The sequence below is a fragment of the Callorhinus ursinus genome, unplaced genomic scaffold (genome assembly GCF_003265705.2).
Source record: "Callorhinus ursinus isolate GAN/ISIS: 27379988/994484 unplaced genomic scaffold, GSC_fseal_2.0 scaffold24, whole genome shotgun sequence".
In the NCBI taxonomy this organism is placed as follows: domain Eukaryota; kingdom Metazoa; phylum Chordata; class Mammalia; order Carnivora; family Otariidae; genus Callorhinus; species Callorhinus ursinus.
In genome coordinates, this window is record NW_027397086.1 from 27,973,782 (window position 1) to 27,999,559 (window position 25,778).

The 25,778-nt window shown below is 39.3% G+C and overlaps 2 protein-coding genes across 7 annotated transcripts in view; one reads left to right on the top strand and one right to left on the bottom strand.

Annotated features, from left to right (window-relative positions):
* The window catches only part of INVS (inversin), a 248,473-nt gene extending 238,464 nt beyond the window's left edge, over positions 1-10,009 (bottom strand). For all 6 annotated transcript variants that reach the window (XM_073876648.1, XM_025888015.2, XM_025888013.2 and 3 more), the window contains exons 1-2: positions 9,846-10,009; positions 6,238-6,367 (exon numbers count right to left, since the gene is read on the bottom strand). In XM_073876648.1, the coding sequence (XP_073732749.1) occupies positions 6,238-6,343 (106 nt within the window). In that variant the 5' untranslated portion in view covers positions 6,344-6,367; positions 9,846-10,009. The remainder of the gene's footprint in view (positions 1-6,237; positions 6,368-9,845) is intronic.
* Positions 10,010-10,138: 129 nt separating this feature from the next.
* ERP44 (endoplasmic reticulum protein 44) overlaps positions 10,139-25,778 on the top strand; it is a 93,137-nt gene continuing 77,497 nt past the window's right edge. Inside the window, exon 1 of the mRNA XM_025888596.2 lies at positions 10,139-10,459. Coding sequence (XP_025744381.1) covers positions 10,154-10,459 — 306 coding nt within the window. The 5' untranslated portion in view covers positions 10,139-10,153. The remainder of the gene's footprint in view (positions 10,460-25,778) is intronic.

Here is a 25,778-nt window from a genome sequence, read left to right on the forward strand (position 1 = left end):
CTGTTAGCATTTTGTTCTCTCATTCATCTATTCTTCTCTGAACAAAATGACAAAATGGAAAAACTCACCTCAAAAAATAGAACGAGAGGTAGTACCGACTGCCAGGGAACTAATCAATACAGAAATTAGCAAGATGTCAGAACCAGAGTTCAGAATGATGATTATAAAGACACTAGCTGGGCTTGAAAAAAGTATAGAAGATACTAGAGAATCCCTTTCTGGAGAAATAAAAAACTAAGATCTAACCAAGTCGAAATCAAAAAGGCTATTAACGAGGTGCAATAAAAAATGGAGGCTCTAACTGCTAGGATAAATGAGGCAGAAGAGAGAATTAGTGATATAGAAGACCAAATGATGGACAATAAAGAAACTGAGAAAAAGAGAGATAAACAACTAGTGGATCACAAGGGGAGAATTCGAGAGATAAGTGATACCATAAGATGAAACAATATTAGAATAATTGGGATCCCAGAAGAAGAAGGAGAGAGAGGGGCAGAAGGTATACTGGAGGAAATTATAGCAGAGAACTTCCCTAATTTGGGGAAGGAAACAGGCATCAAAATCCAGGAGGCACAGAGAACCCCTCTCAAAATCAATAAAAATAGGTCAACACTCTGACATCTAGTAGTAAAACATACAAGTCTCAGAGACAAAGAGAAAATCCTGAAAGCAGCTTGGGAGAAGAGATCTGTAACCTACAATGGTAGAAACATTAGATTGGCAACAGACCTATCCCCAGAGACCTGGCAGGCCAGAAAGGACTGGCATGATATATTCAGGACACTAAATGAGAAAAATATGCAGCCCAGAATACTATATCCAGCTACGCTGTCATTGAAAATAGGAGAGATAAAAAGCTTCCAGGACAAACAAAAGCTAAAGGAATTCGCAAACATGAAACCAGCCCTCCAAGAAATATTGAAAGGGGTCCTCTAAGCAAAGAGAGAGCCTAAAAGTAACATAGACCAGAAAGGAACACAGACAATATACAGTAACAGTCACTTTACAGGCAATACAATGGCACTAAATTCATATCTTTCAATAGTTACCCTGAATATAAATGGGCTGAATTCCCCAATCAAAAAATACAGGGTATCAGATTGGATAAAAAAAAAAAACAAAAAACAAGACCCATCAATATGCTGTCTGCAAGAGACTCATTTTAGACCCAAAGACACCTCCAGATTGAAAGTAAGGGGGTGGAGAACCATTTACCATGCCAATGGACATCAAAAGAAAGCTGGGGTGGCAATCCTTATGTCAGACATATTAGATTTTAAACCAAAGACCGTAATAAAAGATGAGGAAGGACACTATATCATACTTAAAGGGTATATCCAATAAGAAGATCTAAAAATTTTAAATATCTATGCCCCTAACATGGGAGTAGCCAATTATATAAGTCAATTAATAACAAAATCAAAGAAACACATTGACAACAACACAATAATAGTAGGGGACTTTAACGCCCCCCTCACTGAAATGGACAGATCATCTAAGCAAAAGATCAACAAGGAAATAAAGGCTTTAAATGACACACTGGACCAAATGAACTTCACAGATATATTCAGAACATTCTATCCTAAAGCAACAGAATACACATTCTTCTCTAGTGCACATGGAACATTCTCCAGAATAGATTACATCCTGGGTCACAAATCAGTTCTCAACTGGTACCAAAAGATTGGGATCATTCCCTGCATATTTTCGGACCACAATGCTTTGAAACTAGAACTCAATCACAAAAGGGAAGGTGGAAAGAACTCAAATACATGGAGGCTAAAGAGCATCCTACTAAAGAATGAATGGGTCAACCAGGAAATTAAAGAAGAATTTAAAAAATTCATGGAAACCAATGAAAATGAAAACACAACTGTTCCCAAAATCTTTGAGATGCAGCAAAGGCGGTCCTAAGAGGAAAGTATATAGCAATACAAGCCTTTCTCAAGAAACAAGAAAGGTCTCAAATACACAACCTAACCCTACACCTAAAGGGGCTGGAGAAAGAACAGAAAATAAAGCCTACACCCAGCAGGAGAAGATAATAAAGATCAGAGCAGAAATCAATGAAATAGAAACCAAAAGAACAGTAGAACAGAGCAACGAAACTAGGAGCTAGTTCTCTGAAAAAATTAGTAAGATTGATAAACCCCTGGCCAGACTTATCAGAAAGAAAAGGGAAAATGACCCAAATAAAATCATGAATGAAAGAGAGATCACAACCAACACCAAAGAAATACAATCATAAGAACATATTATGAGCAACTATATGCCAACAAATTAGGCAATCTAGAAGAAATGGATGCATTCCTAGAGACGTATAAACTATCATAACTGAACCAAGAAGAAATAGAAAACCTAAACAGACACATAACGAGTAAGGAAACTGAACCATAATCAAAAATCTCCCAACAAACAGGAGCCTAGGGCCAGATGGCTTCTCAGGGTAGTTCTACCAAACATTTAATGAAGAATTAATACCTATTCTTCTGAAATTGTTCCAAAAAATAGAAATGGAAGGAAAACTTCCAAACTCATTTTATGAGGCCAGCATTACCTTGATTCGAAAACCAGACAAAGACCCCATCACAAAGGAGAACTACAGACCAATATCCCTGGTGAACATGGATGCAGAAATTCTCACCAAAACACTAGCCAATAGGATCCAACTGTACATTAAAAGGAGTATTCACCACAACCAAGTGGGATTTATCCCTGGGCTGCAAGGTTGGTTCAACATCTGCAAATCAATCAATGTAATACACTACATTAATAAAAGAAAGAACAAGAACAATATGATCCTCTCAATAGATGCAGAAAAAGCATTTAACAAAATACAGCATCCTTTCTTGATTAAAAACTCTTCAGAGTGTAGGGATAGAGGGTACATACCTCCATATCATAAAAGCCATCTATGAAAAACCCACAGTGAATATCATTCTCAATGGGGAAAAACTGAGAGCTTTTCCCCTAAGGTCAGGAATGCAGCAGGGATGGCCACTAGCACCACTGCTATTCAACATAGTATTAGAAGTCCTAGCCACAGCAATCAGACAACAAAAAGAAATAAAAGGCATCCAAATCGGCAAAGAAGAAGTCAAAGTCTCACTGTTTGCAGATGATATGATACTTTATGTGGAAAACCCAAAAGACTCCACCCCAAAACTGCTAGAACTCATACAGGAATTCAGTAAGGTGGCAGGATATAAAATCAATGCACAGAAATCAGTGGCATTCCTATACACCAACAACAAGATAGAAGAGAGACAAATCAAGGAGTCGAGCCCATTTACAATTGCACCCAAAACCATAAGATACCTAGGAACAAATCTAACCAAAGAGGCAAAGAATCTGTACTCAGAAAACTATAGAATACTCATGAAAAAAAGTGAGGAATACACAAAGAAATGGAAAAACGTTCCATGCTCATGGATTGGAAGAACACACATTGTGGAAAATGTCTATGCTACCTAGAGCAATCTACACATTTAATGCAATCCCTATCAAAACACCATCAAGTTTTTTCACAGAAATGGAACAAATAATCCTAAAATTTGTATGGAACCAGAAAAGACCCCAAATAGCCAGAGGAATGTTGAAAAAGAAAAGCAAAGCCGGTGGCATCACAATTTCAGACTTCAAGCTCTATTACAAAGCTGTATCATCAAGACAGTATGGTACTGGCACAAAAACAGACACATAGATCAATGGAACAGAATAGAGAGCCCAGAAGTGGACCCTCAACTCTATGGTCAACCAATCTTTGACAAAGCAGGAAAGAATGTCCAACGGAAAAAAGCATCTTCTTCAACAAATGGTGTTGGGAAAATTGGACAGCCACATGCAGAAGAATGAAACTGGACCATTTCCTTACACCACACACAAAAATAGACTCAAAATGGATGAAACACCTAAACGTGAGACAGAAATCCAACAAAATCCTTGAGGAGAACAGAGGCAGCAACCTCTTCGACCTCAGCCGCAGCAACTTCTTCCTAGACACATCGCCAAAGGAAAGGAAGCAAGGGCAAAAATGAACTATTGGGACTTCATCAAGATAAAAAGCTTTTGCACAGCAAAAAAAACAGTCAACAAAACCAAAAGACAACCGACAGAATGGGAGAAGACATTTGCAAATGACATATCAGATAAAGGGCTAGTATCCAAAGGTCTATAAAAAACTTACCAAACTCAACAGCCAAGGAACAAATAATCTGATCAAGAAAAGGGCAGAAGACATGAACAGACATTTCTGCCAAGGAGACATCCAAATGGCCAACAGACACATGAAAAAGTGCTCAACATCGCTCGGCATCAGGGAAATACAAATCAAAACCACAATGAAATGCCACCTCATACCAGTCAGAATGGCTAAAATTAACAAGTCAGGAAATGACAGCCATTGGCGAGGACACAGAGAAAGGGGAACCCTCCTACAGTTTTAGGTGGGACTTGACGCTGATGCAGCCAGTCTGGAAGAAAGTATGGAGGTTCCTCAAAAAGTTGAAAATAGGGACGCCTGAGTGGCTCAGTCATTAAACATCTTCTTTCGGCTCAGGTCATGATCCCAGGGTCCTGGGATCGAGCCCCGCATTGGGCTCCCTGCTCCGTGGGAAGTCTGCTTCTCCCTCTCCCACTCCCCCGCTTGTGTTCCCTCTCTCACTGTATCTCTCTTTGTCAAATAAATAAAAAATAAAATCTTAAAAAAAAAAAGTTGAAAATAGAGCTACCCTATGACCCAGCAATTGCACTACTGGGTATTTACCCCAAAAATACAAATGTAGTGATCCGAAGGGGCACGTGCACCCCAATGTTTATAGCAGCAATGTCCACAATAGCCAAACTATGTAAAGAGCCTAGATGTCCATCAGCAGATGAATGGATAAAGAAGATGTGGTATATATATATATGTATATACAGACACACCCAATGGAATATTATGCAGCCATCAAAAAATGAAATCTTGCCATTTGCAATGACGTGGATGGAACTAAAGGGTATTATGCTAAGCGAAATGAGTCAATCAGAGAAAGACAAGTATCATATGATCTCACTGATTTGTGGAATTTGAGAAACAAGGCAGAGGATCATAGGGGAAGAGAGGAAAAAATGATAAAAGATGAAACCAGAGAGAAGACAAACCATAAGAGACTCAATCTCAGGAAACAAACTAAGGGTTGCTGGAGTGGAGGGGGGTGGGAGGGATGGGGTGGCTGGGTGATGGACACTGGGGAGGGTATGTGCTATGGTGAGTGAGTGCTGTGAATTGTGTAAGATGATGAATCACAGACCTGTACTCCTGAAACAAATAATACATTATATGTTAATAAAAAAAGATAAGTCGGAGTGTAGCAGAGAAGAGGATAAGGAGGTGGGAGGAGAGGAAACAGATATATAGAGAAAGTAAGACAAAATTAATGACATTTTGGGGAATGGAGAGCCTAGTCAGAGGTTAGGGTGTATGGATAGAAGTTTTTGGAGACACTGGAAATGTAGGACAAAAATGAATTCTGATGGAACCAGTACATAAATTCAAATAGTATGGACTTTATTTTAAAGCCCCAAGTTGTCAATCATGTCACTAGACACTGGTGTGTAAAAGATTAAAAACAATATACAGTTTTATTTCTTTTCTTGAAATAAAGAGTAATGACTTCTGAATAGGTGGAAATGTGGGTTTTTACTATATCTGAAAAATTCTTACCCATTTTTTGTCCTGGAATACTCTCTCTCCTACTCAGTTTGTTCTCTCGTTATAGAACTTTAATACTGGGCTTCTCTCTCTATATATATGATAGGGAGAATGTTGAATCAATTTGAATCAATTGAATCAATGATAGGGAGAACACTAAATCAATTTTAAATCATTACAATTTAAGTAATTTATTTGTAAGCTTTAGTACCTTGGGTATATACTAAATGTAAAAGATCATTATTCACTATCTCATTCTAGATCTGTTACTATAGAGATGAATTAATTCTCTTAGCACCTTAGAGTACATGTCCAAATTCAGTGCCAAGCACACAGATATGTCTCAAGTACTTTTCACCTAATCCTAATCCATATCCTTAAATTTCAGGCCTTAATTACTTTCTTGTTCAAGTGCTGGAATGAAGTATAAATAATGATACATTGCCATTAAAATCTGTGAGTACAGTGCAATTAAAACTCAGATTAACACACTCCCTTAGGACAGAGTTATTTTTAAAGTTTCTGTATTCACGGGGACCACTTACCTATGATGAGTCTATGAAGAGCACCCTTATCTCCATTAATAGCTGCTGCATGAACTTGGGATGCTAATGAGGAGCCAGGAAAGAACAAGTTCTCTGACCTGTTCATAGTCTTCTCAACACCTGGAGCACCCTGGAACAATGATTTAAACCATGACTATATGCAGAAAACACTTCTGAAAGCTGTCTCATCAGTCTTAAGTGGATATATTCTAAATATGGCTGAATAGAAGTATTTGATGAGGTGGGGCACCTGTATGTCTCAGTCGGTTAAGTGTCTGCCTTCGGCTCAGGTCATGCTCCCAGGGTCCTGGGATGGAGCCCCACATCAGGCTCCCTGCTCGGCAGGGAGTCTGCATCTCCCTCTGACCCTCTCCCCTCTCATGCTCTCTCTCACTCTCTCTGTCAAATAAATAAAATCTTAAAAAAAAAAGAAATATTTAACTGGGATTCAAAAAGTCTGCAGTCCTCGTCCTACCTAGAATTGCCATAATGTGGCAAATTAGATGACCCTTTGAACAAGTTGCTCATCTGTAAAATGAGACGGTTGGATGCTTCTAAGACTCTTACTAGGGGTTATCTTTTTTTTTTTTTAAGATTCCACTTATTTATTTGACAGAGAGAGACAGGGAGAGAGGGAACACAAGCAGGGGGAGTAGGTGAGGGAGAAGCAGGCCTCCCGCTGAGCAGGGAGCAGGATGTAGGGCTCAATCCCAGGACCCTGGAATCACGACCCAAGTTGGAGGCAGATGCCCAAGACTGAGTCCCCAGGTGCCCCAATATCAGGGGTTATCTGAGGAAAAAAAAGGAGGCTCAGTATTTAACCTTAGGCACAGGGCTCAAAAGCTACAGTGACTTTTTTTTTTTTAATACATTTATTTATTTATTAGAGAGAGAGTGAGAGCAAGATAGATCATGGAAGGAGAGGGAGAAGCAGACTTGCCACTGAGCAGGGAGCCTGACGTGGGGCTTGATCCCAGGACCTGGAGATCACGACCTGAGCCAAAGGCAGATGCTTAATCGATTGAGACACCCAGGCGCCCCAAGCCACAATGGCTTCTGATTTGATTCCACATAATACTAAACATCAGAACTGAAATTGGGAATAAAGATGATAAACAAGCCACAAAATGAGTATGATGTGAACGTAATTGTCAGGTCCGAATCAACTAAATTTAAGTGCTAAATTAAAAGGTACTTAGTTCTATAAATAAACAAACAAACAAGTAAATAAATAAATAAATACCTAGTACTTAGTTCTCTCTCTCATGCTGACAAAAGGAAGAATTTTTATTTGTTCTCTCCTTATGTTCTTTCTCTCATGCTGATAGAAGGAAAAATTTTTATTTGTCTCTCCTATGTCTCTTGACCTTAGGATTTTACTTGGAAAACTACATCATTAGGATCAACCATATTTCATTGGAAAGATTTTGTTCTGACTGGTAGTCTGATAGGGTTTGCTAGAACCTTCTAGAAATGCATTAGCTGCATAGAAAAACAGTGAGTTCTCCAGCATAAGCCTGTTGTAGCAGAGGCTGGATTATGTCAGAAATGCAGCATGAAGAATTCAAGCACCTGTTGGGAAGGAAAAAGGGGTAGTTGCATCAATGATCTTAAAATTCCTTCCTAAAGGTAAGATGCTATATCAAAGTTGAATGCCTGCAAGGACCTGGAAGGTAGTAAGTGTAAGGGAGTCATGGAGAGCATGGCAAGCTGGAGCATATATGCATATCTAAAGAAAGCAGCTGCTAATCAGCTAGTTAACAGCTGCCAAAAGGGCAGAGAAGTCCTCTTCTGATTTCACCAAAAAAGTCAGTCCAATCTCTGACTCTGGAGAATTTGGGAGCTTTGTAGGAGAAATTTATCACTACTGATGAGCTAGTACTCGTGTTGTCATTGACAAGGATTATTGGTTCAAATTCTGCCTTAAAGTGAAAGTGTTTTAATTTTGGTAAAGGTCAGCTCTTCATGTCTTTATTTTGCTGACAATTTGAGTTAACACGCTGGCAGAAAATATGGGCTTTGGGAGACACTTCTGTCAGAAAAACCACTGTCACAGGCAGGATTATGTTAAAGTGACTTGAAAGAAGCTATAAAACAGGTGGAGGTAGAAACACAGGAAAGGAGGAATTGCGGAGGGCTCTAGGCCTGATTCTGTTAATAATAAGCAGCATGCCCTTAGGCTACCTCAGTTCTCTGATTTTCTGTAAAATATGAAGAATGAAATAGGTAGACTATGTTGATTCATTCAATAAGTTGAGTGCTATGTGCTAGGATCTGTTCTGAGCTCTAAAACATGTCATTTCAGATTTTAAGTGATCAGAGTTTTAGGCATATCAGAATCACACACACACACACACACACACACACACACACACACCTCTTCATAACCTTTGAAAAATGCACTAAAGTTTTATCTCAGTTATATACATTTGACCTCATAATTGTTAGCACAGTAACAGGTACATAGCTGCTATCAGTAAATATTTGTCCAGTGAAAAGTCACAGGCTGAGTGCTAAGTCCAGATGGCGAGCAGGATCAAAGTTTAATTTCTTGGACTAAAGAGGTCATACTCATGAGCATCTCCTCTTTTTTAATTCCCCATTTCTGGTCTCTTCTATTGAAGAGGTAGTGAGCGGTCTAGAGATAAGAACAGATAAGACTAGAAGAGAGAGACCTAACCAAAATCTTGGCTCTACCACTATCTAATTTTGCCAGCCTGGGAAAAGTGTTCTTTAGGGTCCTTTTCTAGCTCAAAAAAACATATATATGTATACACACACACACACACACACACACACGGTGATTTTTTTTGTAAATAATTTTTATAGATGAACAGCAAAACCACGTTGTTAATTATAAAGTACTATAAAATGTACAGATATCATTAACTAATTATAAAACCAGCCAGTGTAATAAATGCTCTAATAATTATAACTAGTACAAAACTAGTGGTGCGGCAGTCACAAGCGAAGGAAGAGTCATTCTGATCCGGACTAACGGGTTGGTTTTTTGGAAAGTCCTCAGAGATGGTGACATTTGAGATGGCATTCCAGATAGAGAAGGGGCTAAGGCCATTCCATGGCAGCAGGAAAGCTAGAGTACAGGCAAGGAGTAGGGAGAACCTCAAAAAGAATGCCTCTCAAGTAGTTAGCACTGATTGTGTGGCTAATATCTGGGACAGGTGGACCTCGCTCGGTGCTTCCAGATGAGGCTGGGGAGCTAACTAGGGCCAGATTAAGATCCTCAATTGCTTGGCTAATGAATTTCGTAATTACCCTGTAACAGTGATCCATGCATTAGTAGCAATCACAGTCGCACTGAGCTTTTCAGTTTACAACGTGCTTTCCCATTTTATCCCATATCTACTCCCTACACGAGCCCACAGAGACAATTAGGGATAAGTCATCGACTCATTCTACTGAGGCCCTGAGAGGTGGCTCTGACTTTATAATGCAGTAATTAGTGCAGAAAGAAGAGGCAGCAAGTGAGGAGGCTAGTGATGAAGGATCAGGCCACAGCCCAGGCCAGGAGGGCCTGGAGTTTGAGGCAGGGGCCAAGGCAATGCAGATCGATCGGAGCTTCCCCAGCCAAGTCCCCTCCTACTCACCCTCGCCTCCTCCAGGACTCACGTCCCGGGGACGGCTCCAGGAGGCACGACCCCCAGTGGGCCACCCCTCCCGCCAGGACAGTACACTACATCCGGCTGGGAGAGCCCCCCGCACGCTGAAACTAGAAGAACCCCTTCGAAGGCCGCCCGAGACGCTCGATCGCACTGCCCTCTGGGAATTGTAGTTCCCATCCTCTAAAAACAGAGGTTCACCGCCCCCCGCCCTTTCTATCCCACAGGACCCCGCGCGCGGAGGACTCGGTGGACCTGGGCCGAGAGCCTGATGGGAAAGAAGTTCTGGACGCCCGATGACGTACTCAATGAAAGTGGTGCAGGACCACATTTCCCAATATGCTCCGAGGTGGGCAGGACCCGGAAGTGAGGGTGTGCGAGGCCTCTCTGGAAGTTGTCCCGGGTGTTCGCCGCTGGAGCTCCGGGTCCAGAGGACGAGGTGCCGCTGCCGGGAGGACCGTCCGCTGCCGCCGGCTCCCGGAGCCCAGCCCTTTCCTAACCCAACCCAACCCTGCCCAGTCCCAGCCGCGAACCCCGGCGTTACCATGAATCCTGTCGTCTTCCTATCCTTCCCCGACCTCAGATGCTCCCTGCTGCTCCTGGTGAGTGAGTGAAGGAATGACAGACCCTTCGACAGGCTCTCGGACGGCCTCACGCCCTCGCTAAGGGAGAACACAGCTGCTCCCACCCTTGCCTTCCTATCTTTTCCTCCGGTAGCGAGGAGTGCACCCTCCCCCGCTGCCTTCACTCCCCGCATCCGTCTGTACGCTTCCCAGGCCTGGGGTACCCGAGGCCTGAGAAACCACGGTCGGAGGTTGGGACCTGTAAACTGGAGAATTAGCCGTGGGGGAAGGATCCGTGGGAGGGTCACGGGCGAGGAGCTCTCCCTTCCTCCAGACTAACGGAGGTTGTTTCAGGCTCGAGGGCTCATGGACCTGGTGGTAGCTTGAATCGAAAAAGACGGGAGAGAGACCTACTGTTCTCTCCCACCCCCTCCTTTTGGGAAGGCCGACAGGTGCTGGGGTCCTGTGAATCTCACACTAGAGCTCTGAAACGGTGCCCGGTTTGGCAGAGCCCTCTGTTGTGGCTTGATGCGATTGGTTGGGAACCCGGAACTGGAGGCAGATTTGGAGTCCACCCGGGGAATAAAGGATTGAAGGGTGGAGACAGTGATTATCTGAAAACCTCTGCTCAAGGTCTCCCTCAGATTTTGTCACACATCCCCCTTCCCGAAATTTAAGCAGAATTTTCAGTGCTCGTGATTTGAGAATGACCAGGTCTTCTGCATACATTCGCTCTCATTTCTAAAGTCCCTCACCTGCTGGGCTCCATCCCATTATATAAAGGAATCTTTCCCCAGTCCCTTTTCCTCCAAAGTACCTCTCGAATGTACAACCTGACTAATTCAGGCTGCAGGTCAAATTGAGACAAAAGTGAAGGACGGACTCCATATGGCAATGACGTACCTTTAATTTAGCCGTTATCATACAATATTTGAAAATACTTTAATTGTAGTAGATTTTGAAAATCGAATTTAAGATGAACGTTAAGTCAGAATCACTTTTTTTTTTTTTTTTTTTTTACAATTTAAAAAAGCATAATTAAGTGACTCACAGAAAGTTGTATAGCTAGCTGGTTACCGGCAGAACTGGGACTTGAAGCCTGTCTCTTGACTTGCATTGCTTATTCCACCATAGCATGTTAAATTTTTAATACTTGTATTTGAAATTTTTAGTTTCTCTCTCCCCCTCCTCCCCCTCCTTTTTCTTCTCTCCCTGTTTTTTCTTTCTGATTTGCAAGTCCGAATAAAAAGCCATATACAGTATTCGGATCTTTTTAGAGAAAAAGCACTATGAAAAACTAAAGGGGATGTCAAAGTACTTTTGAGAACCAAGAGTTGAATATAAACATGTAATATTAAATGATGATGTGTCTTATTGACATTTCTTATACAGCAGTGAGTGACTTCTGCATAGAGGGAAATATTCTGTAGAGAGCTCTTTTTGGTAATTTCATTAATACACTGTGCTTCTCTTTTCCTTCTAGAAGTACTGGGATAAGGGTCATTGTTATTAGAGACTACTCTCACTTTAAAGATAATAGATATTAATCATTTTCCTATCCATAAAATGATAAAATGGTCTGAATTGTGAGTTGTCTGCTAGAAATTACTTTTAGGTAACACAAAACAAAAACAAAAAATCAAAAAGACAGAGGACAAAAATTTTAAGACATTAGAAAAGTTGAAATACTGAATAGGAAAACTACATCAGATGCACTTCCCTGGAATGGTATGTTTGGTTGTAGACCTTAGTTTAAGAAGGAGAAAGTATTTATTTTGAAATAACTCATAGTTTTTATAGAAAACCTACAAATCCATTAAGTATAAAAAGATTTCTTTCCCTAATGATTCTAAAGTCTGGTTAACAATTTGTATATTTAAGTAAATGTAGAGGAATAGAAACTTAGAAGACATTTTTAGAGAATACTTACAAAGTTAATGGGCTGGAAAATAAAACCCAAGAAAAGGTTTAATAAACCAGAATTACAAGTCAAGCTAGATTCAGTTTGAACACAGTGTTTACCAAAGCAGTTTTAATTATAGATTAGTAACAAATATTTATAAAACATCTGTGTAATCACTACTTGAGTTATCTGTCTAACTGGTCATTCTGTCCTAGTGATGGAACCTGCTTTGTCAGCATCCCACCTGTCTAAAAATATATCCTTTATCTTCTCCAATGTACTTTCTTCCTCCTCCCTCCAACTTCCCCTCTCAGACTTCAGGTTACTCCCTCCCACATACAGTCATCGAATATCCAAGTTCCCACCTAGCTGAGGTCATCATTTTTCCCTCAAATGGCCTGCCCTAAAAAGCCATATGTTCTCTTACTACAATATTTTTTTTCAGGCAAACTGTACCTCAGCCCTAAAGAACTAAATCTGTTCAGAGTTAATGGTGTTCATAAGATAATCGCTGAAACATAAAATCCTTAAACGTTGTAGAAAAATATTTTTCTTTTCCCTGATGTCAAAAACATTTTGGAACATAGCACTGTATGCCTGAAAAGCCTTTCTGGGATGAATAACTAAATACACTTTTTTCCTGGGCTTTCATATATATTTCATATATATATTGAAATGTGTATGTCTGTATTTAAAATCAAGGTCTTAGAGAATGATATCTTTTATTTCAGGGTTGTTTTAGAAAACACCCCCATTACCTTTAAATTATTTTAAAACTCCACTGAATTTGCAATATGCCTTAGACAAAATGAGGTAGTCTAGATGCACTGATTTAGGATAAATCAGAAGAGAAATTTGAGTCACCTGGCAAACGCAGTGAGGCTTTACTGCTCCTCATACCTTTTCTGTACTTCACTATGTATTTTGTGTCTGCTATGGTTTGGGTTGATTCATTGAATGTGTGTTTACAACTTTAGTTCTGAACTTTATATAATCTGTGCCCCCCTCTAACTGTTCATCATATTTTGTGGATGATTTGAATGCTGGAGATAGCAATGATTCTCTGCTGCAGCTGTGTATATAATACCTGGATTGGGAAATTGCTTGCAGTTGTGTGTGCTTTTTTTTTTTTTTTTTGGAAGAAGGCTGTGGTGGGTGGGGGCAGAAGAGAGGGCAGAGCTAGAGAGAGAGAATCTTAAGTAGGCTGCACACCCAGCATGGAGCCAGATGCTGGGCCCGATCTCACGACCCTGAGTCGTGAAATCATGACGTGAGCTGAAATCAAGAGTGGGATGCTTAACCGACTGAGCCACCCAGGCCCCCCTCATTTTCTTTTCTGGTTATTTATTGTTGAGGAAACTGGATCCTCTGTCATTCAGAATTTCCCATATTCGGATATTGCTGATGGTATCCTTGTGTATGGTTTTATGTTTCTCTCTTCCTTGTGTTTCCTATAAATTTGTAACTAAATTTATGTGGTCTCAACCACCAACTCAGTGTATAGTTCATTTAGCTTTCATTTTGTAGTTTTCAAAAACTGACCTTCTAGTGTATAATTATGTAAAATTTACTGCTTCCAAAACCAAATCTATAAAGCAAACTGTTTGGACGAATCTAGCTTCTATTCCTGTCTATATGTTCTTATCCCTCCTAATATAAGAAACTTTAAAATTTTTTTTAAAAGAGTAGGCAATCTGCTTGTATGTATGTGTATATGTTTCTCCCTTTCCTCCCGTAAACCATAGCATATTATTATGCTTTACTTTTTTTTTCTTTTTCAACTTAAAAGTGTATGTAAGTGTTAAATCACTAAGTTGTGCACCTGAAAGTATTACTCTGTATGTTAACTAACTGGAATTTAAATAAAAACTTTAAAAGTGTACCTTAGAGATCAGGATAGAAATATTCCTTATTTCTTCTTTAACTGCTTATTGCTTCACTTGGTAGATGTACCAAGTCCACTCTTATTTCCGTTCTTCTGCTATAACAAATAGTTCTGCAAAGATTATCTGGTGCATGCATGTTTTTGCTAGTGTATCTTTGAGATAGACTCCTGTAATTGAAGTTGCTAAGGCAAAGGGTAAATGCATATGTAACTTTTTAGCTGTTGCTAGATTCTGCAAAATTCCTCTCCACAGAAGTTTTGCCAATTTGTGATCTTACCAACAGTGTAACAAGATTTCTTTATATCCTTGTTAACAAGATATGATGTGGACAGATAGGGTGTTTGTCAATCTGATAGGTGAGAAATAGTATCTCATTGCATTTTGATTTGATTGTCTTTTAATATGAGTGTGATTGAGCTTTTTTATGGGTAAAGGCCATTTGCATTCGAGTTCTTAACTCATTATTTCTTTAGTTGATTCTATGATGCCGCTAGATTGAGAGGCATGGGAATATATGACCCTTTCAGAATTCAGTAATATTTCTGGTGGTTTAAAACTTGTAAAAACCTTGAAGATGTCTGATTGCTGCAGTTACTGAAAACTTTTTTCTAGGGGTGCCTGAGTGGCTCAGTTGGTTAAGCAGCCAACTTTTGATTTTGGCTCAGGTCATGATCTCAGGGTGGTGGGATTGATCCCCGCTCCCCCCCCCTCCCCTCCCCCTGCAGTCTGATTTCACTCTCATTGGGGAGTCTGCTCAGATTCTCTTTCTCCTTCTGCCCCTCCCCCCTGCTCCCTAGTTCACGGTCTGTCTCTAAAATAAATCTTAAAAAAAAAAACACTTTTTCTATACTGACCATGATTTTTAATAGCTTTATGATAACTCAGCCTTTAGATGCACTTTAATTTACATCATCTTTTGTTAAGACATTTAGATTATTGGTTATTTCCAATTTTTCACAGAAAAATGTGAAAGATACATATATGATGTTTACCGCAAATCTCCAAATACATCCTCAGGATACTTTTCTAAAATTATATTTCTTGGTTTCATATGATCTGTCTAGTCTTTGGGATTTCTGATACATTGTCCCAAAAGTTGTATCAATGTGTATATCTACCAACGATGTACGAGTGTGCCCGAGTCCTCACACTGTAATCAACAGTACTGTTTTTGTAATCTATACCAATTTAGTAGACCAAAATTGGCACCTGATTTATATTTCTTTGATTACAACCAGAGCTGAATATGGTTTTATATTTATTGACCATTTATTATTCTCTTTGTATGTGTTCGTGTTATTTGTCCCATTTTCAAGAAATTGTTTACTCTTATTTCCTCTAGTAATTCAGAATAGATATATTCACAAGATACAGTTTAGGAACAATGAAGAGTGTCATTCATTTGTTGATTCTTTTCAAGAGGTAATAGAGTGCAAAGAATTCTGGACTTAAATGTCCGGGCATCTATGTAAAAGTTCCGTCTCTTCCATGTACTTAACAAGGTAACCTTGAACAAATCACCAAACTAAATTTTTTGGTGTATAAGGTAAGCACATTGGATTCAATGATTCAGGGATTCTTTGTGTAGTCTATTTTGTTTTTCAGAAAGGATATTTCTATATCTCCCCTAATTAATATATTTAATATGTAATTGGGTATCATCTTAAAAAAAAAAATCTGACTTTTTAACAGGTTGCAGGTCTGTATCTCCTCACTCTGATCCAGTGCAAGGAATAGCATGCTTTGGTCACAGCTTTTCTGATATTGACCATTGATGTACTCCATTTTATCTAACCAAGGAAGTGATTAAAAAGTTTGACTTTTCATAGCATTTATTGATCTTTAGCCTATCCTTGATTCCATATAGAGGCTGCAGGAACTTTATATCATTGGTATTCTTTCTTCCTGTCGTTTGAATGCCTGTTTGCTATCTGCTGTGGAAGAGAAAAATGTAATTGAGATGCATATCATACTTCCAAGAAATTTATAATTCATTTGAGGAGAGAAGATGTGTATGTAAATAATTAGAATTCCAAAAGGAAAGTGATAGGTGCCCTTAAGGTATTTGTAGAAGTGGTTCATAGATCTTGCTACCCAGAAGTGTGGTTGTAAGTCTAGGCATCTGCATCAACTGGCGAGTTTCTTCCAATGTCCTCACCCCTGGCTGAATCAGTGTGCATTTTAGCAGTGTACCCAGCTGCTTCATATATGACCATTAAAGTATGAGAAGTACAGCTGTAGATGTTTGAAAAAGATTACTTCTCTGGGAGAATCAGAGAAGTCTTCTTGAAGAAAGCTGAGTAGGGCCTTGAAGGGTTAAATTGATGGGTTGATTTTCATTCCTGAATGGAATGAATAAAAAGGGTTGTGCCTTTCAATAACTTAATAGATCTCTTACTTGAATTGAATACCTGTGGTGTTTTTGTTTTAAAGAAGTTTGTCTTGCTGACATGGCCAGATGTCAGAATTGGCCCTAAAGAAGTTGGCAAACGCTCAGCAGTTTCCTTTAAAATGGTTCATTATTACCTCAGCTGAAATAAAAATCATGGTCATTAGTGGATTCTAACCTGTGTTCCAGTTACTCCATTCAAGAGGGAGGGAAAATGCTACTTTTCCAAAGGCTCTTCTGTAATGTGGATCTCAGGTCTTGGTTATGTTATTGTAAAGACTGAAGTCAAATCCAAACGTTTTGATTCCCTTGAATCAAATACTGTGGTCAAGATCTCTATGATTCCTCCAGATCTGTGATTTTCTCATTATGTAGAATCTTGAACGTTACATTTAACTCTGGTTTAAGTCATCTGAGTTTGTAGACATGAACATTACTAATAGAGAAAAGCAATGAAAGAGAAGGAAATCATCTCAAACATTCTAGTGGTGTTTGCTAAAGAAAACTGTTGCTGAATAGTAGAATGCCAGTGCCTTTTCCATTTCTTCCTTAAGGTTACCACATCTAGTAGTGGGAAGTTTGGGAATTGGTTTAAGAGATTTTAGAAACTTTCTTTAGGAATCAGAAGAGTTTTTGACCCTGGAAGAAATGAATTGGAGCTCTCTTTATTTCTGTGGTACTCGACCATTAGTGTCTTGCCTGGTTTAGTAGGCGGGAAAGGATGTAAGAGCCATGAGTGAATCACATGCAGTAATAATGACTGAAGGTATAGTTGTCTAGAGTTGTGCTGTAAGTTTAAATTTAAGTTAAAATTAAAGGGGCACCTGGGTGGCTCAGTCAGTTAAGCATCTGCCTTTGGCTCAGGTCATGATCCCGGAGTCCTGGGATTAGCCCCACATAGCTTCCTGCTCAGCGGGGAGCCTGCTTCTCCCTCTCCCTTTACCCTCCTCCCCACCCCCACTCGTGCTCTCTTTTTTTCAAATAAATAAGATCTTTAAAAAAATTCATTAAAATTTTTTAAAAAATTTATTTATTTGACAGAGACAGCAGGAGAGGGAATATAAGCAGGGAGAGTGGGAGAGGGAGAAGCAGGCTTCCCGCTGAGCAGGGAACCTGATGCGGGGCTCTGTCCCAGGACTCCGGGATCATGACCTGAGCCGAAGGCAGATGCTTAATGACTGAGCCACCCAGGAGCCCTAAAAATTCATTAAAATTAAATAAAAAATATAAATTCCACTCCTTGGCCACAGTAGTCACATTTGAAGTGCTCAAAAGTCACAAGTGCCTAGTGGCTACTACATTGAACAATGCAGATTATAGAATATTTCCATTGTTGCAGAAGGGGCCATTGGATAGTGCTGGTCAGACCTTGCTCTTGCTGTCCGTCTCAGAAACCAAGACAAACTGAAATAAAGAATGAGGAAAATGCCTCAAATACTGTTTCGAAGCTTATGAGGAACATATGTCTTTTCCTCTCCGAGGGACAACAGTAACCTGGAAAATGTCAGTAATCTTATCAGTGAGCACAGATTTGGCTTTTGGGTGCTTGTTAGATTTAAGGAGGCACCAGAGAATACTAGTTAAAACTAGGAAGTAAGAGTTTATGTGTTAGTATTGATTCTTTCACTAGTTTCCAAGGTCACTTAGGGCAAGTCACTTTCTTTATTGAGGCCTTAGTTTTTCAATTGAAAATTGAGTAGGATTGACTAGACTGTTTTGGGAATATAATGGGCATTCTGATGGAATGTGACCCTGACCTTGAAATTTGAGGGCTGCAGTTTTTCTCTGTGGTAAAATCCCTTTTGAGGGCTACATCTTTAGAAATGATGCTGTAGAGGCATTTTATTGAGTAAGAACATCCATACATTTTAGTTACTACAATTACCTGTAAAAATGGCCTGTTGATATCTGTTGTTTGTTTCAAGTATCAGAAGGAGCTTCATGAAGCAGCTTAATCTTCTAATTTGATAAATCCACAAATTGATGTGAATCTCTCTGCCTGCTTCAAAATGGCTAGAAATTATATGAGTTCATGAAGACAGACTAATATTTAGCACTTACATTAAACAGTTAAAATTTGTCAGTCCTTTGGACAAAGTACTCTCATATTTACATGCCTACCATTCAGCTGTTTTGTTGTATTTGAAGTTTTGGAAAATGTAGAGGGGAAATGCCAACACCACATTGAAGTCTATCTCTTTGCTTAAAAGAACAGTTTCAAGTGTCGGATAACTGTAGTGATTTGGAGTTATTCTGAGAAAAGAAATTTGGACATTCTCAGTTCCTTTGACTTTCATTACTATGGTTCTGGCCCAAGTGCAGTAAAATCTCAGTTGGCTGATGACAAGCACCCACTTTGTAATGACGTCACATTCTGAAAGAGCTAAGAATAAAAAAGAGCTTTTTTTGTAGTAAAAATAATTTTTTAGAAAATTGGCTCATTCCTCAAGCTTTCTAGATAGCACCAGTTTTTACTGTAAAATGGGTACTGATTCTCATAGGAAGTCTTGTGATCTGCTCACAGTTAACAAAAGTACTGCAGTGTCACAAAATACTTGGTTCTTTGTTAGTTTAATCTTTGAATGAACGGTTTTAGAGAGCCTCATTTTGTTTTAGAATTGTAAAAACCATGTTACATTTTAAAAGCATGTTTTACTTATTTGTTTCAGAAATCATTCAGCTTTTTATTTAATTGTGCCTCTGCTCTAGTCTTAGGATATCTTCCAGAAGATTTGAATAACTTTTCCCCTAATGATAAGTTGAAAGTATATTGGCTAAAGAGACAGCTTTTAATAGAAAGGTGTTCAGTTTACGAGTCAGAGACTGGGGCTCAAGTCTTGGATCTGCTATTTTATCTTGCCTGTTAACTTCTGAGGAATAATACAGGTATTATGTCTGACTCCTAGGAGGTGTTATTTGCACACTTCTGTGATTTTGTAGAACAAAAAGTATCAACTTTTCTTATTCTTAAGATCTTAGTTTCTAGTACAATACCTTATGTAGGTTAAGTGCTAAATAATAATTTTGTTAAGTGTATGGAAAAAAGAAAAGGTAGAGCTAGAGTAAGGATGATTGGGAATGCTTAGGGGAGTTATAGTTGGTAAGCATCACAAAGATGAGCCTTAAATAAGTGAGGGAATCAGTCATTTGGATTTCTTGAGAAAGGAGGCTTCCAGGCAGGGGCCGAGTCCCAAATGTGGGAGTGTCCCAAACATATTCAAGGACCAGCCAGGAGGACAGCATGGTTGTCATACCGTGAATAAGGCATAGTGTGTTAGAAGATCGAGTCATGTAGTGAAACCACGTTTTGTAAAGTTGTGCTTATTCTTTCTGTGTATGCTGTTTGCTGGTCCTCCCCTCCCCTCCCCTCCCTTCCCTTCCCCTCCCATCTTTCTTTCTTTCTTTCTTTCTTTTCTTTTCTTTTCTTTTCTTTCCTTTTCTTTCCTTTTCTTTCCTTTTCTTTCCTTTTCTTTCCTTTTCTTTCCTTTTCTTTCCTTTTCTTTCCTTTCCTTTCCTTTCCTTTCCTTTCCTTTCCTTTCCTTTCCTTTCCTTTTCTTTCCTTTCTTTCCTTTCTTTTCTTTCTTTCTCTATTTTATTTTATTTTATTTTTAAAAAATTGCTGACCTGACCCAATAAGGTAGAACTTCCTAATAGTGTTGCTGGAAATAGTGATCTCCTCAGCCCTGGCCCAGTTGCTCCTGCTGGGAGTAGCACAGTGTGCCAGTATTTAATTTACCCCAGTGGGCCCCCAGTATGCTAAATTAAAAATATTCTCTATGTGTGACAGGGTGGGTCACAACCTACAGCTGTAGTAACTTCAAATGTTAAAACAAAAGTTTTCCTAACAAATTTTTTGATTCCTGAAAGCAGTACACTTTCATGGTACAGAAAAGCATAATGAAAATAAAAAAAGTTCATATCCCAACTACTGATAACATTTTAATATATGTTCTTCCAGTTTTTTCCTGTGCATATTTGAAAGGACTTTTAATAGTAACATGTATGTTTTGAACAAGGTAGGTTTGTGTTTTTTGCTCTTGTTCGATCCTTGTGGGAATATAGAAGATACCCCTATGTGTATATGTACCTTGTATTCATGTAACTTGGAAATGACTCCTAGCTTGACCACTTCACTTTACAAAGTTATTTAACCTTTCTGAGTTTCCATTTTCTCACATCAAATGGGGATAAAGACCTCTTCTGCAGAGTTCTGGGAAGACAATGAGACTATTTGGAGTGTGTCCATGGTATTAATAGACACTTCCCAACAAATGTTCGGATGAGAGATTCAGTGAGGGATGAATGGTTGAATACATTTGGTGGTAACTTGCAGATTGTCCATCCAGTGGTATTAAAATTGTGTGTACTTACGTAATGAGCAGGCACCGCTAGCTTCCAGTTCTTGTGGTCTTCTGATGCTGTTAATTGCACTGTTATTATTATACTAACAAAAGCAGCTTAAAAGTGTGACTATTAAGTGAGCAAGTTATCTACCTACCTCTTTTTTTTATAACCGTACTTTGTTTTGCATGTAGATTTGGTATATAATGATGACAACAGTTTATGGAGACAGTTGCATTTTGTTGTACAGGACATGGGTTTTATAATTGAGAGTCCTGCATTTGAACCCTGTTCTGCGACTAGTTTGGAGAGGTCACTTAGCCTATTTGAGTCTTAATCATTTAACAAATATTTGCATTTACTGTATACCAGGTACTCTAAAGTTTCAGTTTCCTCATTTATAAAACAGGAATAATATAATTCCTACTTCAGCTGCAGAGTTGTTAAATGATGTAAAAGATAATATGTGGGTTTGTAAATAAAAGTTGTTAGAGTGAAATATTTTTGCATGCTTCAAACGTGTGTTTGCTACTTGGTTTCTCTACCTAGAAGCCTAGGTATGTGATGTATATCCTTTTCAGGAAAAATTGATGCATTATGGAAATAGTTGTAGGGTTGGGACTGCCAGGATAATGACAATACCAGAAGGCAGAGTGACTTTGATGTTGGAAAGACCTAGCTCATTCCCAGCTCTACCTCTTTGTAGCTGTGTGGTTGATATTAAGCAAATTTCCTTATCTTTCTGACCCTCAAATTTTCCATTTTAAAAGTAGGGATGATTATTTTGCAAGACCATATATTTTGAGATATATGGTCTATAGAATACTTTGCATCATGTCTGGCATATAGGAGACATTTTTGTTTTGTAAGGTAATGAATAGAGAAGGAAAGCTTGTCATATGGGTGGAGTCATCATTATGAGATGGAGAAAGTCCCTTGGAGGAGGACAGCAGTTGTGCTGACCATCTTTCCGTGTTGGCACTACCTTTTCTTGACTCTCAGAAATAAGTGGATGAGGCCTTTTATTCTAAAAGTCTAATTCTAAATATTAGTGGTTTCTTAAAGTACTTATCAACTTGTCTCTTTCCCTGGCAAGTTATGACGTAGTCTTATCAAAATAGTGGCAAATGTAACTTATGATTGATAGAAATAAAAATCTAACTTGATATGTGTTTCTGCTTTTAATACAAAAGCAAATAAATTCTTGTAAGTGGTAGAGATGAAAGTGGAGAAACATGCTTTATGCTTTGCTGTTTGAAAGGTATCATTTGCTCCACAAAGAAAGGCATCATTTCTATTACTTTATACACTCAAAATCATTAAAAAAATATATCCTTCACTCCTGTAATTGACTAGAGATTTGAAAAATGATGATTCTTTGGAAATACATAATCTTTCTCTTGTTGAATTTAGTGAGGGAAGAGAAGATTATTACAGTATATTTTTGGTCACTGAAAAGATGCAAAAATAAAAATCCTATTCGTATAGGTATGGAAGATTTCAAATTGCTGGTTATACAGTTTCATTTGTTCCTGTAAGCCTAACTTACATATATGATAGTTATCTTTAAACTATTGCTTCCACTGGAGAGTAAAGTTATTTACACATAAACATGTATAATATTTAATACTTTCAGTGAGTTTTGGCTTCACACTTTTAGTAAGTTATAGATTTGATGAAAACTGAGGCTATAGTAAATCTTTTTGAATTTGGATACTCCTGAAGGTATCTGCTGAGAACCTATTGACAAATAAGATAGTTTATGATGGGTATTTCAACTTGGATCAAGAAAAGCTTATCATATAGGCTTGCTTTTCTAATCTCATTAATATATCCACAAATCCCTCCAATTGGGAAGATTAGTACTTGGTTAGAAGAGGAGGAGAAGGGGCACCTGGGTGGCTCAATTGGTTAAGCTTCTTGCCTTTGGCTCAGGTCATAATCCCGGGATCCTGGGATCGAGCCCTGTATTGGACTCCCTGCTCAGCAGGGAGTCTGCTTCTCCCTCTCCCTCTGTCCCTTCCCACTATTCATGCTCTCTCTTGCTCTCTTTCAAATAAATAAATAAAATCTTAAAAAAAAGGAGGGTAAATTGTGTTTTCCAGTTCTACAATGCTTATATATACCTCCTTGATATATACCAGTTATTATCTCGAACAGAAGAGTGACTTAAGGTATATAATAAATGAGCCCTCAAGAAATAGCTTTTAGTTCTGAGAAGTATCCAATATTCTGTAGGAAAATAATCAGAGTTTCACTCTTTCTCATTTGACCCATGAGGCAAGAGAAACCACCTGTCTAGATATGACTGAAATAGTTAATTATACCTATTATGTTTGATGCCTTAGTCAAAGTCTTTCTTGCCTACTTTTTTTTATGATCTTTTATTTATTTATTTGAGAGAGAGCACTAAAGAGTGAGAGCGAGCAGGAGTGGGGGGCAGAGGGAGAGGGAGGTGCGGGACTCTATCCCAGGACCCCGGGATCACAACCCGAGCCGAAGGCAGACGCTTAACGGACTGAGCCACCCAGGCGCCCTTTCTTGCCTACTTTACTTGGGGGAATACTGATTTGTACAGTAGTACTAAATTCCCTGGACCAACTTTAGCTGTTCTAACACAAAATGGGTTTGATATTTGAGGAAATTAGCAGAGAGCTTGTCTGTATTCCTACATGAAATGATTTTCCAAGTCTGTCACCTATTCTGGAATATTACTTTGAAGTGCTAAGTTAATAAATACCCCTATTGTTAAGACAGGATAGAAAATACTTTCTTAATGGCTTAAAAGGTACTTTTATTCAGGTTGTTGAAATTTTTATTTTTTTTTAAAGGTTTTATTTATTTATTTGGCAGAGAGATACAGAGAGAGAACAAGTAGGCAGAGAGGCAGGCAGAGGGAGAGGGAGAAGCAGGCTCCCCGCCGAGCAGGCAGCCCGATGTGGGGCTCGATCCCAGGACCCTGGGATTATGACCTGAGCCAAAGGCAGCCGCTTAACCGACTGAGCCACCCAGGTGCCCCGAAATGATTTTTAGTTTAAGGAAGGAAGGAGGGTGTCTTCAGGTCACCTTTTCTTCTTCTTTTTTTTTAAGATTTATTTATTTTAGAGAGAGAGAGTGCGGCGGGGTGGGGGCAGAGGTAGAGGGAGAGAATCTCAGGCAGACTCCCTGCTGGGCAGGGAGCCTGGAGGGATGTGAGTGAGGCTCTGTCTCACAACCCTGAGATCATGACCTGAGCCAAGAACAAGAGTCCAGCGCTTAATTGACTGAGCCACCCAGCTGCCCCAGGGCGCATTTTCTTTTAAGAGAAATAAAGGACAGGGGCACCTGGGTGGCTCAGTTGGTTAAATGTCTGCCTTCGGCTCAGGTGATAGTCCCAGGGTCCTGGGATTGAGCCCCAAATTGGGCTCCCTGCTCAGTGGGGAGTCTGATTCTCCCTCTCTCTTTGCCCCCTTGCCCCCACTTGTGTACTCTCTCTCTCTCTCAAATTAATAAAATCTTTAAAAAAGAGAGAAATAAAAAACATTTGTATTATTAGTAAAGTTTATCAACCCGCTGTTAGGACTGATGTAATTCATATTTTGTAGTCATTTTGGTAAATAAAGCTAAAACATTGAAACAAACCATTTTTTCACTGGAAACCATTCAAAAATATAAAGAAGTATTTCTCTTTATGATGTGTCTCCAGAGTGAAACATTATACAAGGCAGACTTATTTCATCCATTGGTGGCAGGCAGAATCTACTTGGTTTTGTTTGATTTACATCTGTGGAAACTTAAGTTTGTAGATTGAAAGTTTGTAAATAGTGGGAGCCAGTGTCTGCCTTTCTAGAGGCTAATGAATATGATTTAACTTTTTAAAAATGCTGATTGTGATGTATTCTGTAGGTCACACTAGCCTCCTAATTGTGAATTACACTACTCTCTGGAAAGTCTTCTGCTCATCACCCTTTGAGCATTTCATACTGGTCACTACCCCATTTCTTCTTGAAATGCTGTCTCCCTGCTGCTTCCTGCTCTAGTAGTTCCTTCTTTCTCTCTCTGCCCCCCCCCCCCCCCCCGCCATGGGTTGGGGAAAGGGCAAGGGTGACAGAAGGCAATAAGGAAGGAAATGTGGATGTTCTTGACTGTACAAGAGCCGCCTTTCTGTCCTCTCCCCCCACCCCAGTCTTGTCATCCAGTCATTTTAAACTCTCAGCTTTAACTATTCCCTTTCTAATGTTTGCAGTAGCTGAGGAGTCTCTTAGTGCTTTGGTCAGTGCCTTGGGCTCAGTTATTTTCTTGGTGCTTTAGTCCTGGTTATGAAGAGTAGTCAAATGCCAGCCTCTCATGCTGGTGGGTAGAAGGTACATGGTCTTCTGTTAGCTGCTTTCTTACTGACTGGGCAAGGCAGAGAACCAGTGACATTGAAGCGGATCAGTGACTGCACAGAAATTCTTTCTCTAAAAGAGTCTTCTCCTTTCAGTTAGGTCAGTCACCTAGGTTTATAGCTTTGGTTCATTAAATTTTTCAACCCTTTAGTTTGTCATCATGACCTGTTCACTTCCTTTTAAAAGTCTCCCAAATTTCCCCCACTCCAACATAAGCCCTTATGTCCCTTCCCTGTATTGTGTTTTACTCTTTTAACTGTGTGGTCTTACCTTATAAAATACGGACCACTAACCTTTCTTTTTTTTTTTTTTTTAAAGATTTTTTATTTATTTATTTGAGAGAGAGAGAATGAGAGATAGAGAGCACGAGAAGGAAGAGGGTCAGAGGGAGAAGCAGACTTCCTGCTGAGCAGGGAGCCCGATGTGGGACTCGATCCTGGGACTCCAGGATTATGACCTGAGCTGAAGGCAG